This window comes from Podarcis erhardii (assembly GCF_964252035.2).
Source record: "Podarcis erhardii genome assembly, chromosome: 11".
Lineage (NCBI taxonomy): Eukaryota > Metazoa > Chordata > Lepidosauria > Squamata > Lacertidae > Podarcis > Podarcis erhardii.
In genome coordinates this window covers 30,910,719-30,926,025 of record NC_138501.1, presented here as the reverse complement: position 1 = coordinate 30,926,025, position 15,307 = coordinate 30,910,719, and the positions used below count along the sequence as shown (strand labels likewise).

Genomic DNA, 15,307 nt, shown 5'->3' with positions numbered 1-15,307 from the left:
TAAAGCCAGCCACTTCTTATTATAGAGGGCTGGAGACACTGCAAGGCAATGTGCAGCCAGGCAAGACTTTAGTAGCTAGACATTGCTTTGCATCATTTCTCAAGCCTGTACCAAAATATACAATTCAAGTGATAATATCAGCTCTAAAACCAGTCTGTTTAACCCATTACACAAATCTTTCTATTCTTTCTTGCACCTGAATCCTTTCCCCTGCTCAACACAATTGAAAACCAAACAAATATTTCTCCTGACAGAAGTGACTAAGATTTCCCTGGATGATTGTAGCTCATTCATTTCCAGGAAGGAAGCTGAAAACTCTGGATGTGTCTTGGAGGGAAGACAAGACATCACAGCAGGCCGACAGCTCCCAGTTGTTCCAGGCTTAAATATTTCCTTCAGACTGTGTTGACAGGCTGTACCCATCCAATAACACATTTTTAATCTGGACATTATTTAACCCACAGATTCTACAGGCACCCAACCTGCTACTGAGACGGTGCTGTTTGTAGTTGGCTGCCTTTCCTCATTGCTCACAGCAAACAGGTCGTCTGAATGGTTTGCTATGAGAACAGGCTATAAATTTGCATGCCAGCACTAACTCCTTTTATTTTGAAAGGTATATGTTCGTAGTCAAAATGGCAGAAGAGCATCTGGTGAGAGGTTTAGGGACCTACGTGGGCAACCTAATGACCAGTCTCCTTTTATGGGCCCTGCACAAACCTCCTGAAGCTGCCCCATTCTTCCATTACACCGCTTCCTCCCTTCTGGGTCAATTATCCCCCATTTATCTTGGCTTTTAAAACTGTTTCAAAGAAATTGTGAGTAGTGCTTTCTTAGAGAGAGAAAATAAAAATAAAACCCTTTTTCCTGTCAGTATGGCTTGGGGAAAGAGGGAATTTCTCCCTACACATGCATGTGTCTCTGTGTATAGCACACTGAAGTCAGAAAGGAATTCATTTCACTTGCTTTCTAGGATAACAACTGCACTGGTCTGCCCAGGGGCAGCCCATGCATTAGGCAAGATAGAGCCATTTGCAGATCTGACCTCCTCCACAAACCCGCCAATGTGCTGTTGCCAGCCCCACCCATGCCACCAACACAGCTTCACTGCACTCACTGCTATACCCTTGCTGCTGGTGGTGCTGGTGCTGCTGCTATTGAATTGTGGCAGCAGCATAGGCACAGGTCATGGTACAGTCACAGTGACATGGCTGGAAGCAGTGAGGGTTTGATGATGAGGACAGGGAGTGAGGGACCAGGATCTGCTGGGGGGTGCCAGGGAAGCAGGGGGGTCATCGGGGCATTTTGCCTACAACAGCAAAGCATCCTGGGTCGGGCCTGGGCCTGTCATATGAAAAAGATCGTCTGTATACTTATCTGAGAGTAATTCCATCAAGCCCAATGGAACTTACTTTTGAAAAATCATAGAGTCATAGAATTGTAAAGTTGGAAGGGACCCTGAGGATCATCTGGTCCAACCCCCTGCAGCTGTCCCATATGGAAACCAAACCTGCAACCTTGGCATTATCAGCACCATGCTCTAACCAATTGAGCTATCCAGGTAGACCTGGATAAACCTGCCTCTGTGCTGAGGTAGCCATGTTGAAAATTGAAGGAGGGCAGCCTGTGTTCCAGATTAGTTAATTCATCGCACACCGGGTTCTACCCATCATTGGCTCTGGCTCCACTCACTACCAGCATATAACCCTGATGAGATTATAGCAGATATATGCCTTTGACAGAAAAACAGCTGGCCACCCCTGTTTAGGATGACACATTTGCCAAGAACAAGGGCAGGGGGAGAACAATCCACTATAAGCAGCATGGCCTTTTATAAAGATAAACATTTGCAAGATGAAAGCCTTTATTTACACGAAGGAGACGATGTAGAGTATATATTATCCACGCTTCCTCACACCCTCTATTTATTTGAGCCAACTCACATTCTTTTTTCCAGTTTCTGAGTGCAGAAGTAATGCTGATTAGAACATCAAAGTATTTGTGCCAAAATAATTACTTTTGAGCAGCTAGTAATTAAACCTAAGAAAACATGTCAACAGCCTTGTCTCGTTGGAGCCATTAATTTAGTACTAATCCGCGATGAACAACAGAAGTTGGCACTCAGATCTCATAGCTATGAACTTAGCAGACGCTCTTAGCCAGGCTCCTTCCACGGACCTGAATCTAAATTGGCCACCAGCATCATATGTTGCCTCTGAGTCATGAAGGATGCAATTGCCATGTATGTGGTCTTCCTGGATCATACAAACCCAGGCAGCTAACCACAAAACAGCAGATCTGGCAGACTGGTATGTCACATATATACCTGAGGCCATCCTCATTCTGCTCTTAATCCCCCATCCCAAGAATTCTTATAAGAGTGCTTTAACCCTGGGAAGATTTCCACTGATGTGCCTGGCTTGGTTGGCCCATGTCTGAATAATCCACAGCAACTGCAAATCGCATTTACTACTATTTCTGCCACTCTCGTTTCCTATTTTGCACTTCACAGTCCTACATTATACCTATAAACTGTAACTGGGAGTGGTGGACCAGAAATTGTAGTTACTCTATTATTTTTCACACGCATTGTTCTAATGTTGCAATACAGTTCTCTGCTCAAAAAATGTACCCAAACATGTATTTTAGGATAAAATGCATACAAATAATGCATATGGGGGGGGACACGCTTATGACCTTCTTTAAAATAACAGCTTGGTGCTGAAACAAGAACAAATGGATGAACATATTCAAATCTGACATAGACCAGAAATGACCCATCTGTTCATATGCTAGAGAATGTGGGGTAGTGCTTAGCAGAAAGGGGAGAAGAGTGCAGCTGGAGGTCAGGGATTTTGCAGGGGAGAGAAATAAAAAGATAGGCAACAGAGACAGCATATAAGGAGATTCTTCCACCATTCACTGATGTCAGCGGGCATTGTGTGCATAGAAGCTGCAGGATCTGGTTTCTTATTTAACGAAACATGGTGGAAGTAAGCCAGATTTCAAAACTTGGACTAAAAACTTGTTGTTATTACATTAGAACAATTAAACTACAACAGAATGGGTATGCAATGATATGGAGAAACTGGAAGAGCCCCACAGAACCCAACGATAAACACACTCGGCAATGATTTGCCGGCAGCGTGCTTTAAGAAGAAATCATTATGCTGCATTAGTGAAAAACAGGAAGTCAATCGAATTTCTGGCAGAAAATTAAATAAGAGGCAGCATTTCCTACTTACATTTTTAGTTAGAGTCTATAATTAATTTTAGCATGCATTAAAACTCAGCAAAAATCTAATTTTGAAATATTATAAATTCCTATCAAGCATGAATCAACATCCTAGGATAGAGGAAACAGCAAATGCATATCTACTTGATTAGCAAGCAGTTGCAGCCACCCAAATAATCTTAATGTAGAGCCAGCTGACATTGTTACAGTCTGCAATAACTACTTTGCAGCAAAGTTACTAAAGTATGACGATTAAATAAGATTACTTGTGCTTAAGAGTGTGGGGCCTAATGAAGAACACTTACATGCTACAAGAACAGATGTGGGGAACCTTTGGCCCTCCAGATGTTGCTGAACTACACATCCCACCTTGGGCTGATGAGAGCTGCAGAAACATCTGGAGGTCAAAAGGTTGCCCAGCCCCAGAGGTTTTGCCTCCTCTACCACAACCACAAAACACCACAACCACAGATACCACCGTGTGACCACAGTCTCTCCACGGGACTCCAATGACAACAAGTTCAGACAGCCACTTTTCTTAAAGCAGAAATAGTTCGCTACATTTATCGACTTCTGAAATGAGTAAGGCATTTTCTAAACATGAGGAAAAATTAAGCAGTGTTTTCTATTATTTTTATTTTAAAAAACCCAGCCTTCTAATACCTTTTAACACTTTTATTAAATTTTTACCCTTATCATACTCAGATAGCTCCATCAGCAGAGCCTGGGACTCAGAGTCATGGATTCAAGCCCCATGTTGGGCAAAAGATTTCTACATTGCAAGTGTTGGTCTAGATGACCCCCAAGTCATCTTGGGTCCCTTCCAAGTCTACAACTCTGTGATTCCATGCAACATTCATAACTGAGGAAAAGAAATCACACAATCTAGTACGCTCACCTTCCATTTGCATCTACTCTCTGTGGCAAACATTCCTTACAATGAATAACAAATGGCCTCTTCCTATAAACAGTGAGGATTTAAAAGGTTATAGCTAATACTTTAAATTGGGCCTGGAAACAGACTAGGAACCAGTGCCCAACTATTCCCTTTGTACTTTGGATGGAGAACTCAGCAGGAACAAAAGTCATGGTTGTATTATTACTGCTCCTTTACATTGTTTAACAAAACAATGGGTGTGCATTTAATAGAAGGGCAGGGGTATGTCCTACTCGCTAGGTCCATCCAACCATGACACCGTAACTTTCCTGGCCTGGCCATCAATAGGTGTCCCATTTTAATCCTATTCAATGTCCCATGACCAAAATAAAACCAAGCAGTATCTTCACTGTCTCCATGACAGGATTGCCTGGCCCTGAGCAGGACTCAGAGGGTAAAAGGGACGCCATGCTCTCCTTTCAAGGGAACCTGTTGCTATTTTGCTGGCGTGGTGCCTGAAACAAAGACAAACACACACCCAGAGTCCATTGTAGTCTACCATGCTACTGTACATAAAAATATTGGCTTCAAATGACTTTCCACAACAGAGGCACAGCATATACAGAAGGAGGCAGAACCTCTTGGTTCAGTAAGCTTCAAAAAATATTATGGACTTCAATAAGTGCCCCAGGGGTGAGGAACCTTTTTGAACCCAATAGTGGGTCAACCTTTTTTGGGGAGAAGGAGAATAGATGCCAATGATGCATGGATCAAGAGGCAAAATTGAGTGAAGGAACACAAGTGATGCTTACTTTTCCAGAGGTTGCTACACATACTTTGACAAACCTACACATACACATACACATGACAAACCTAGACAGCATCTTAAAAAGCAGAGACAACACCTTGCCGACAAAGGTCCGTATAGTTAAAGCTATGGTTTTCCCAGTAGTGATGTATGGAAGGAAGAGCTGGACCATAAAGAAGGCTGATCGCCGAAGAATTGATACTTTTGAATTATGGTGTTGGAGGAGACACTTGAGAGTCCCATGGACTGCAAGAAGATCAAACCTCTCCATTCTTAAGGAAATCAGCCCTGAGTGTTCACTGGAAGCACAGATCGTGAAGCTGAGGCTCCAATACTTTGGCCACCTCATGAGAAGAGAAGACTCCCTGGAAAAGGCCCTGATGTTGGAAAAGATGGAGGGCACAAGGAGAAGGGGATGACAGAGGACAAGATGGTTGGACAGTGTTCTCGAAGCTACCAGCATGAGTTTGACCAAACTGTGGGAGGAAGTGGAAGGCAGGAGTGCCTGGTGAGTGACCATGGGGTCACGAAGAGTCGGACACGACTAAACAACTCAACAACAAGACACATACTTTCACATGCCTATTGGGCATCACCATGGTAGGAAAGAGGCATTATCACAGGCCACAAAATACCCTAGCCAGGCAAAAGAACTTGAGGATGCTCATGAGGCATGTGGCCTGGGGACAGGCGCAAGGGCCAGAAAGACAGGCCTGGAGGGGTTTGGGGTTTTCCCCCTGTAGGCTTGCAGGCTTATTAGTTGACCTAATCTTTGAACACTCCCACTCACACAGGGGGGAAAACTCCACCAACACTGCTTTTCATGAAAAACATGCCTGTCTAGTTTTACAGAGCTTCCATTGAAAACCTTAAGGGCTTTCCTGCACACAGGGAGTCAAAGCATGCCCCACCAATCACTTTTCTCTTTCCCCACTTGACAGGCCCACAAATCCCCACAAATACAGATACTTCAGGGCCTATAATCCAGCCTTGTGCCTAGATTAGGAATAGAGCAGTTTTGCTGCGTGTGGTTATGCAGGAGAGCTCTGCCTGTCCCTTTCCCAGTCCCTTGTACTAGATTTGTGCAACAGAAAAAGCCGGCCGCCTCCATAAGAACATAAGCAGAGCCTGCAGGATCAGACCAGTGGCCCAACTAGTCCAGCATCCTATTCTCACAGTGGACAGCCAGGTGCCTGTAGGAAGCCTGTAAGCAAAACCTGAGCACAATAACACTCTCTCCCCTCCTGTGGCTTCCAGCAACTGGTGTTCAGAAAATGGAGAGGGGGAGAGAGAAAGGCAAGATAAAAGGATTCATGAATAAGGACACATTTTACAGGCTGGGGACTAGGAAGAGCAGATTTGGCACTGGTGGTGTTTGGCAGATGCCAAGAGCACTCCTGTGGTGGCATGCCACTGCAAGGAAAGAGTTTGACTCATATCACCACCTAGATTTTGCCTTAAGACTTCCGCCAGAGAGCCTCTGCTGAAGCAAAATTGACAAAGGGCTTACCCAGACTTTCCTTGGGAGCCTTGTCAGTTTCATCTCTCACCACAATATTATACAGCACAAGGAACACACCACTTCCAAATGATTTAAAAACCAATTTAAAAGTGAGTGTTGCAACATGCCATGGCAAGGCAAGGGGGTAGGGGGGAAACTGTGCCATTCGTAACTAGTCACATCACACCCAATAAGGGTTTAGTGAAACTTGCGTAACTATGCTCCATATAGCAATTTCAACAGAATTGAATGGTCTGCCTAGGGAGAAACATCCCGTTTAACCTGGAATTAGACAAACTTGACCTCATGTTTATTACAAAAGGCACAGGATCCAAAGACTCCTGTGAGCACCCGAGTGCTGTCACAAACTCACAAAAACTTGTGCTTCTCTTTTTCCATCCACAGCTACTCAAACTGCATCAGGTGTCACTCCAGATAGTCCTCAAATCTGAAAGCGACTTTTGGGGCAGCATAGAGAGCTGGAAACTTCAGAAACCCAGTTCCATAGATTAATCTCACTTTGAGTCCACCCACGTTCTGTTAGATGTTGCCTGTTAGAAGCGTAACTCAAAAAAAAGAAAGAAACACACTTCAAATGTTTTAAATTCTACTTCCTCTGAAGCAAACAAAAAAATAACCCCAAACTTATTTACATAAGTATAAGCCTTTAATTACATTCCATGCCTTTGTTGTAACATGATTCAATGTGAATCATATCCAATAAGGTTAAAACAACCAGTGCGGAAGATCTTTGGGGGTAGTTTTGTAGTAAATAAGCTGCTAGCTAGCCAAAATTCCTGTACTACAACATTCCCTTGGCTATTTCAAAGACAATAAAGGTCTCCTTTTGTTTGTGTAATCACAATTTTTGAATAAAAACACTTCAACTGCTTGGAATCAAGGTGGAGACATTTTATTACCAACATCTTCATTCTGTTTGGAAGCTCAAAGTTTTCATCAGTTGTTGACAAGCATTATTCATAAACTGAATAAAATCCACTAAGGAAACAAAGGGTGGTTGTTGCTTTTTTAAAAAAGGAGAGAGACTAAATTACAGTAGTAATTATAAAGGCTTTGTAATACACAACTAAATTTCCTTATCTGAATGATAATATTCACATAGTAGCAGAAACATAAAAGACAGTCAGTTTATAGTCTTCAATTTCATTTCTAAATGTTACCAATTCACACTTCAGCAATGCTGGTATGGGAGAGGAATTATATGTCATTTGTCCAACCACAAGGAAACAGCTACCCCGCCGCTATGATCAGCCAACCTCTCCAGTGTTAGCTGAAGATAGTTCCTCATTAGCTAGAAGATGTTTCTTTGATGAACATTTCTGATTAGCTGCTATGATGCACACACATCACACATTTAAAGCACATCCTCTTTGCCCAAGAAACCTGAGTAATGTAGTTTACCTTTCACTGAGCTACAATTCCCAACACCCTTAACATGCCACCGTTCCCAGGATTCAGAAGGGAGAGCATTGCTCTAAATGTAGGCTGTGTACATGGGCTATGACACATCCGACATGACCAGCTTTTTTGGGGGGGGGGTTAGAGAAATAACAAATTGGGCGTTACAGAATGCAACCAGCAAAGCAGAAAACTGTGTTTGGTAAGTAGCTGGCAGCTCAGGGCAGGTGTGGGAAACCTTTGACCTTCCAGATGCTGCTGAACTCTTATCCTCCCTGGCCATGGTCCATGCTTGCTAGGGCTGATTGGAACTGCAAATTAGCATCTCCAACTATCTGACCTTACGACAAAACAAAACCCTGTAGTGGCTGTCCCTTAAGTTCTTATTGTTTGAGGATGTAGCCATACGAAAAAGTATGACTCTGACATAAGAAACTCAGGAAGCTGCCTTATATCAAGCCAGACCATGGACCCATTTAGCTCAGTATTATCAACACTGGCAGCAGCTCTCCAGGGATCCCAGAGGGAATCACCAGGAAACTCAACCCTCTGGCTATGCCAGAGATTGAGCATGGGACCTAGTCACACAAAGCATGTGCTGAACCCCTGAGATATGGCACGTATTATAGAGAAACAGGCACAAAGTTGGAGAAAGAGAGAGAAACACTTACCCTCTCCAGTACTATTCCCAACAGTGCTCCAAGCAGGTGGAAAATCTCCATGAGCCATAGCTAGCATGACATCATGATCCAGGGACTGAAAATCCTCCTCCATTAAACCAAACCTGCTGAGAAGTGTCTGGTGACTGGAGGGAGTGAGGCAATCAGCTTGGCTCATCAGAAAACATGCTAACTCATAAGCTCTGTCCCGTTTGAAAGTGACAGATGCAAAGCCCAGAGTCACAAGTACGCCTTCTTTTGTGTACATGACCGCAGAGACAGAAACATTTTCCTGTTCTCCATGAGCTAGGGGGAAAAAGTACAAGAAACTTTAGCCATTAAACACTCAATGGTTTCAGGAGATAGACAAACAGATTCATTCCTATACACTGTCTTAAATAATGGAAAGTTAGACTTATCATGAACTTCTAAGCAGGAGAACAGGCAAGAAAGTTTTGACCCATCCTCTGGTTGAAAGCAGGGCCAGCAAGTCTGATGTCCTTCCTGAAAAGGAGGCTCTTCCCATACTCAGGACATGACCTCAGCCATACAAAAAACAACAACAACAAGCAGCTCAGAGACCTAGATCCCCAAGGACCTCATTGTTCTAGTTTCCCTCTAGGCCAATAGAGAGAATAATGGGTGGTAGAGAGGGCCCACTTACAACCTCTTCATGGACCAGAAGGCCAATGGGGGGGGGTGTGGACTGCTCAAGTCAAACAAGGCAGCTACAGCTGAGGTGACAAAGGTTCCAGAGTCACCCCAAATGGCAAGCTTTTACTAGTGTGACAGGGATCTCTCCTGCAAGCCGCAATTCCTTAACATCCTCCCTTTCCTGGGTCTATAACCAGACAGCTGCAGAAGTTGCAGAATCCTTGAAAACGAGGTCCCAGGGCAGAACATCATACAGGAAAGCATTAACCCAGGAACAGGAGACTTGTAGCCCACCAACTAGTGCTGGAATACAACTCCCCTCATCTTTGGCCTTGCTGGCTGGGGCTGATGGGAATTGGGATCCACAACACCCAGAAGGACATCCCTGGGTTAGTCCATTCTCCAGTCAGAGGTGGAACAAGAAATTATAATCTCCCTTCTGTGGAAGTGGCTTCCCCCATATCCAGTTTTGTTTTGTTTGTTTTTTTGTCTTAGCCTTCAATGAGAACAGAGACTCTTTGTTGTTCTCGAACAGTGCTTAAAAGTGAAGTCAGTATTTTTATTTATTTTTATTTTGTTCATAAGGTTTTTGTCTCTCCTCCCCACCCAGTTTCTAACATTTCTAGCTAGCTGGAAAAGGGAAGTTTTCTGGATTTTTTTACTGGGACCCAGATACAGAGGGCTCACTGCTGCAAGGTTCATGAAGGGCTCCTTGCTCATTCATTCTATAATTTTGTTTTCATACTGAGCAAGCACAAAACTTTGTACTCAGCACAAAGTCCCATCTTTTCATTTTTTAAAAAAACACAAGAAATGAATAAATCAAGTTTCTATCCTTTAAGACTATAACAATATGCTTTAGAGTATGCAGCCAATGCTTAGGGCAATGAGAGGCAGTGGAGAGAGCAAGCGGAACAGATTTTTCAGTGGTTTCAGGAATTGGGTCCTCAATGCTTTCTTTTCTCCCAATGATTAGCAGAAGCAGCATAGATTTTATAAGATTTGTAAACCCATTAACTGAGTTTGCAAAATGCATGCTACTCACATGACAGTTTGCATGATGCAAACTAAGTAAAGAGCAAGAAACTTCAAAACAAAACAAAACAAAAATTCCTTCCAGTAGCACCTTAAAGGTAAAGGACCCCTGACCATTAGGTCCAGTCATGACCGACTCTGGGGTTGCGGCGCTCATCTTGCTTTATTGGCCAAGGGAGCCTCAGAGATCAACTAAGTTTGTTATTGGTATGAGCTTTCGTGTGCATGCACACTTCTTCAGATACATGCACATGAAAGCTCATACCAATAACAAACTTAGTTGGTCTCTAAGGTGCTACTGGAAGGAATGTTTTTTAAAAAAAATTGTTTCAACTACGGCAGACCAACACAGCTACCTACCTGTAAAAAGAAACTTCAGTTGCCTTGGCACAGTTTTTCCCCCCTTTGAAATCAACGCATACTAAGCCATGATTAAGAGAATTCTGTCAGGTATTTTGATTTCATGTATTAAAGCAGGCTATAGAAATATGTCTTCCTACAGGTGTGAGCAGTGCTTTTTTTCTGGGGGGATACAGGGGTACGCATACCCCTAAACATTTTGTGAATCTAAGTTTGGCCTCATTGAGGGGCAGTATTTCAATATGAATAGGAAAATGAGAGTACCACTAAACTTTTTTTTTTTAGTAAAAAAGCACTGGGTGTGAGTGTGTAACCAAGAAGCACGCAGAGCACACAAAAAGTTGCAGTAGCGATGAGGATGCTTCATATAAAAACAAAAGCACCTTCCTCTTCTTTGCTCAGCAGCAGCAATTGCTGAAGAGCAAGCCAACCTGCTCCAGGCAATAGGAGGCTGTCTAGCCATCCAGATCAGAACTCTGCCTGCTTCTCAGCTCACCACCATTGCATGAGGCAAGTGAGGGCAGAGGAGCCTTTCCTATGATTGCTTCAGCCAGAAGTACAAGAGAGGACAACTGAAGCCAAAAACATTATTTGTGGCAGTTCTGCAGAGCTATTATATCCTAAGCAACACGTATCACACTCAAAGCCTACCTCTGAGTTGTTGTGAGGATACAGAGATGAGCCACGCATTCCCTTGGAGGGATGATAAGATCAGTATTCATAGTAATAAATCATATACTAGAAGCAATACTTATTATCAGTATTATTAATAACAACAGCAACCAGATTTGCCTGTTTGTCATACACAAACTGAGTGAAGTGGAGTTTGCCACAGTGGCTTTGCTCTATGTGAGGAGAAACCACAGCACCTCTTTTTGTGGCAGCTCCCTCACTGCCTTAAGGCTTCTGTCACGATAAACATAAAAACATCAGAATTCACTGGCTATCCCTTGCAAGAATAAAAACACCGAGAAGACAGTCAGAATGTGTAGTGTAACTGCAAGACTCACCTGGAACAATAGATTTGAGGGACTTATCAGTAACGTGCTTGGCTAAAACCACATGTCTCTGGATTGAGCCACTGTAAACAAAGTAGAATTCAGCATCCTCCGGGAGATTTTTGTCAAATGTTCCATATATAGTGCTCTGTCCCTAGAAAAGGAATGCAACTTTGTTGAGCTGTATCATAGAGTATAGGTCTGCCTTTCTTTAAAACCTACATCATGAAAATTATTCTTATGAAAAGTAATGGTCTATAAATATTTAAGTAAATACATAAATAAATAACCTATCAGTTCAAAGAAAAGGTAACATGTGTGAGGCGGCAATAATCTACTTTAAACTTCCACTGATATAATCGGAAAACTCAAAACACTTGCATAAATCTTTCCTATTGAAATAAATGGGATTTCAGATAGATTATGCCCCCTCACAGGTAAACAATTTTAATTCAGTTCAAACCAATTCCTGCCACTGTTAAACACATATAAACAAGTAAAAACAATATGTTGGCTCACCTAGTATAATAGCTTCGGCATATACATTTATATATAAAACATATTAGATTTATTCCAAATGATTTGCTTAAATCCTAAACATTTTGTTGATAAAATTTGTGTTCACTGCTTTTATATTAACACTTCTAAATTTATGCTAGTTCTAACAGAGATCAACCCACACATCTTCTAAGCAACTGAAATTAACAAGTCAAGACAAGCCCTTCATGCAACAACAATAAAGCACAGTAAAAAGGTTTATTTTAAAAAAGAAGTCACAATACAACAGCAAAACATCTGGTATATTTTAGGGAGGAAATTCAGATGGAACTGTGTTTCCTTAAGGCTTAAGGGAAGAACTGCTTGCTTCACAAAAAGTTCCTGGTTGCTACAGTTACTTTTAATAAACCTCAGACAGAATTGTCCTGAAGTGACTGAAGCAGCTTGGTCAGGAAAACAAACTGCGTAAAGAGTTGATAAGGCGTTCACTGTTAAAAATAACATTTTAGCACATCCATCCCAAGACAGTTCTCCTAGGTAAGGGAAGGGGAATTTGTGGCTCTTCCATTGTTCTTGGGGCACAATGCCCACCATCCCTGACCATTAGCCAAGCAGGCTAAGGCTGGTGGGAGTTGGAGTGGCAACATCTAGAGGGTTGCAGGTTGCCCATGTGCGCTGTAGGTCAATGAACCAGAAAAGAGTGTGCATGAGAAACTTAAGGCAAAACACTAGCTTGCATCTCAATCCAACAAGATGCTACAGCAACACAATGAACTGAATGCACTGGTATTGCTATTGTGGCATCATGCCTGAGGCATAAGAAATAGATCCATCTTGTGATACACCCCAGATCTATAGTGAAATCTCTACTAAAGGTAAAGGTAAAGGGACCCCAGACCATTAGGTCCAGTCGTGGCCGACTCTGGGGTTGCGACGCTCATCTCGCTTTATTGGCCGAGGGAGCCGGCGTACAGCTTCCGGGTCATGTGGCCAGCATGACTAAGCCGCTTCTGGCGAACCAGAGCACTGCACAGAAACACCGTTTACCTTCCCGCCGGAGCATTACCTATTTATCTACTTGCACTTTGACGTGCTTTCGAACTGCTAGGTTGTTGTTGTTTTTTTTATAATATTTATTAAAGATTTTCAAATATAGCAAAAAAAAGAAAAACATCCAATTTTAAAACCTTATTTTCAATGGCATCTTTCCAGGACTTCCCCTCCCCTCCCCCTCTTGTATTCCAATTCTTTCAAATAAATTCAACAAATTCTTACCCCAAGTTTTAAAATTATTATCATTATCCCAGTTTAAAAATATTTTCCCATCCCCTAAAATCGACCTGTTCCCTTCCACGAGTTCCCCTCTTTAATATGCAATACAGATTAGAATAAAAAAAAATAGATAAAAGAATAAAATGTAATTTAACACCCTTTGGATTCCAAATTTCCCTCCCCCCTTTCCCGGTTTCGTTCCCAAATGTCCATCAATGTCTACTGTCATCCTGAAGCTCCCACATCTAAGCCATAATCTTTCACCAGTCCACTTTGCCATCTTTTTAATAGTCTTTGCCATCTTTTGATCATCTTTAATTTCGAATGTCCAATCTTGGAAGGAGTCTGTCTCAAAAAGGTCCATTTTTTTCCATCCAGATCTTTGTATTTAAGAGTAAAAACTCCAATTTTATTTCTTTAGACCTTTCAGATCTGGATGTCCCAAATGTTCGCACTTCCAACTTTGTCCAGTTCTTGTTATTCTTGTTGTTCTTGTTGATCTCTCTCCTCCTTTTTTTTTTCCCTGCTCTCCTGCACAAATGTTCTAATTCCAAAAGCTTCTAATTCCTCTGCAGAGGCTTTGTTATTCAGGAACGAAACATTACGTCAAGTCCCTTCCATTCTTCAATAGATAAATCTATTGTCTCCTTTAGTGTATAGACCTCTGTAGACAAAATAGTGTTCCATTTCTGCAGTTTCCCAGGAGATAAAAAGTCCTATTCAAATTCCATGCCAGCAATACTTGTAGTGTCCCACAGCTCCTCTAGAGGGATTATAATAACTCAGTTTCCTTCCCGATCACACCCAACAGTCAAAGTAACTTATTATTCCTTGTTTTAAACAATTTATATCCAATTTGTAACAAATGTAACCAGCAAAGTCCTCGTAACAAAGTTCTCTTTTTGTTCTTCCGCTTTGACAGCTCCTTTGACAGCTGTCAAAACCTCTATTTCTCCTCTCCCGGCGCTCTCACGGCCCGCTCCCGGGGTTTCGGGGGGGGGGGTTGCATTTTAATTCACATTCCACTTTTCTCCTCCAGCCCAGTCTTGTAATTTTCCATCGCGAAATTAATAACTTTATCAAAATAAGGTTGCACTCGATCTTAGCTGTCAAATCCTTTGCTTTAACTCCTCTACAACGGGGGGGAGGCTGACTTCCTTTTTGCACCTCCCCCGCTCACTCCGAATTTTAAAAAAAACTTTTCCCCCTTTTTAATCCAAGTTCCAATTACTCACGGGTTATTCTTTTAAGTCCAAATTTTCAATGGAAGAAGCCAGCGCTCTCCGTCGAATGGCATGCGGCTTCGCTCGGCAGGGAAAGCGGAGGACTCATAGCACCACCCCTCCCCCTGTCACCCGCTCCGTAGCCTTTAAAAAGGCTCCTTCGCGGGTCGGGGGGGCGCAAACGGTGCCCGCCGAGTCACCATGCCCATGGGTTTCAGCGCCCATGGTTTTTGAGGGTCCCCGCGTCGCCGGCGCGGTAGGACCCAGCCCCTGCCGAGCAGGCTCCCTCCGGAGCTCGGAGGGAGTCCGCCATTCGGCGATGGCGCCAACCCGGAAGTCCTCGACCTGCTAGGTTGGCAGGAGCAGGGACCGAACAACGGGAGCTCACCCCATTATGGGGATTCGAACCGCTGACCTTCTGATCGGCAAATCCTAGGCTCTGTGGTTTAACCCACAGTCACAAGCTATCAAGGAGAATGTTGAGCAAAATGAGGGAGAGGAAGGGAAAGAGCAAAAGTTGGCATGATGCTAAAGCAGTCTTAACATGGGGAGAGTTCGGGGAGTTGGGTAGACTTAATCAGATTAGCCTCTGCTAGGTGATAGCAAATTTTGGGCTGCACTGCCAGCTGCTGGAAGAAACAATATTGGTAGATCCCTCCATTTGGGGAGAATATTAAGCTTGGAAGGATCCATTTCCACCATTAATTAGAATTTATCACGTTGGATGTGTATTAGTACTACATAATTGTGTTTTGAACATCCATGAAG

The 15,307-nt window shown here is 42.8% G+C and overlaps 1 protein-coding gene and 1 pseudogene across 5 annotated transcripts in view; one reads left to right on the top strand and one right to left on the bottom strand.

Moving 5' to 3' along the window:
- LOC309352632 (craniofacial development protein 2 pseudogene) overlaps positions 1-5,120 on the top strand; it is a 244,138-nt pseudogene extending 239,018 nt beyond the window's left edge. Inside the window, exon 2 of the transcript XR_014161553.1 lies at positions 5,041-5,120. The product of XR_014161553.1 is annotated as a craniofacial development protein 2 pseudogene (transcript). The remainder of the gene's footprint in view (positions 1-5,040) is intronic.
- Positions 1-15,307, bottom strand: part of ARHGEF28 (Rho guanine nucleotide exchange factor 28) — a 134,607-nt gene that overhangs the window by 90,601 nt on the left and 28,699 nt on the right. For all 4 annotated transcript variants that reach the window (XM_081881169.1, XM_081881166.1, XM_081881168.1 and 1 more), the window contains exons 3-4: positions 11,559-11,700; positions 8,512-8,805 (exon numbers count right to left, since the gene is read on the bottom strand). In XM_081881169.1, coding sequence (XP_081737295.1) covers positions 8,512-8,805; positions 11,559-11,700 — 436 coding nt within the window. The remainder of the gene's footprint in view (positions 1-8,511; positions 8,806-11,558; positions 11,701-15,307) is intronic.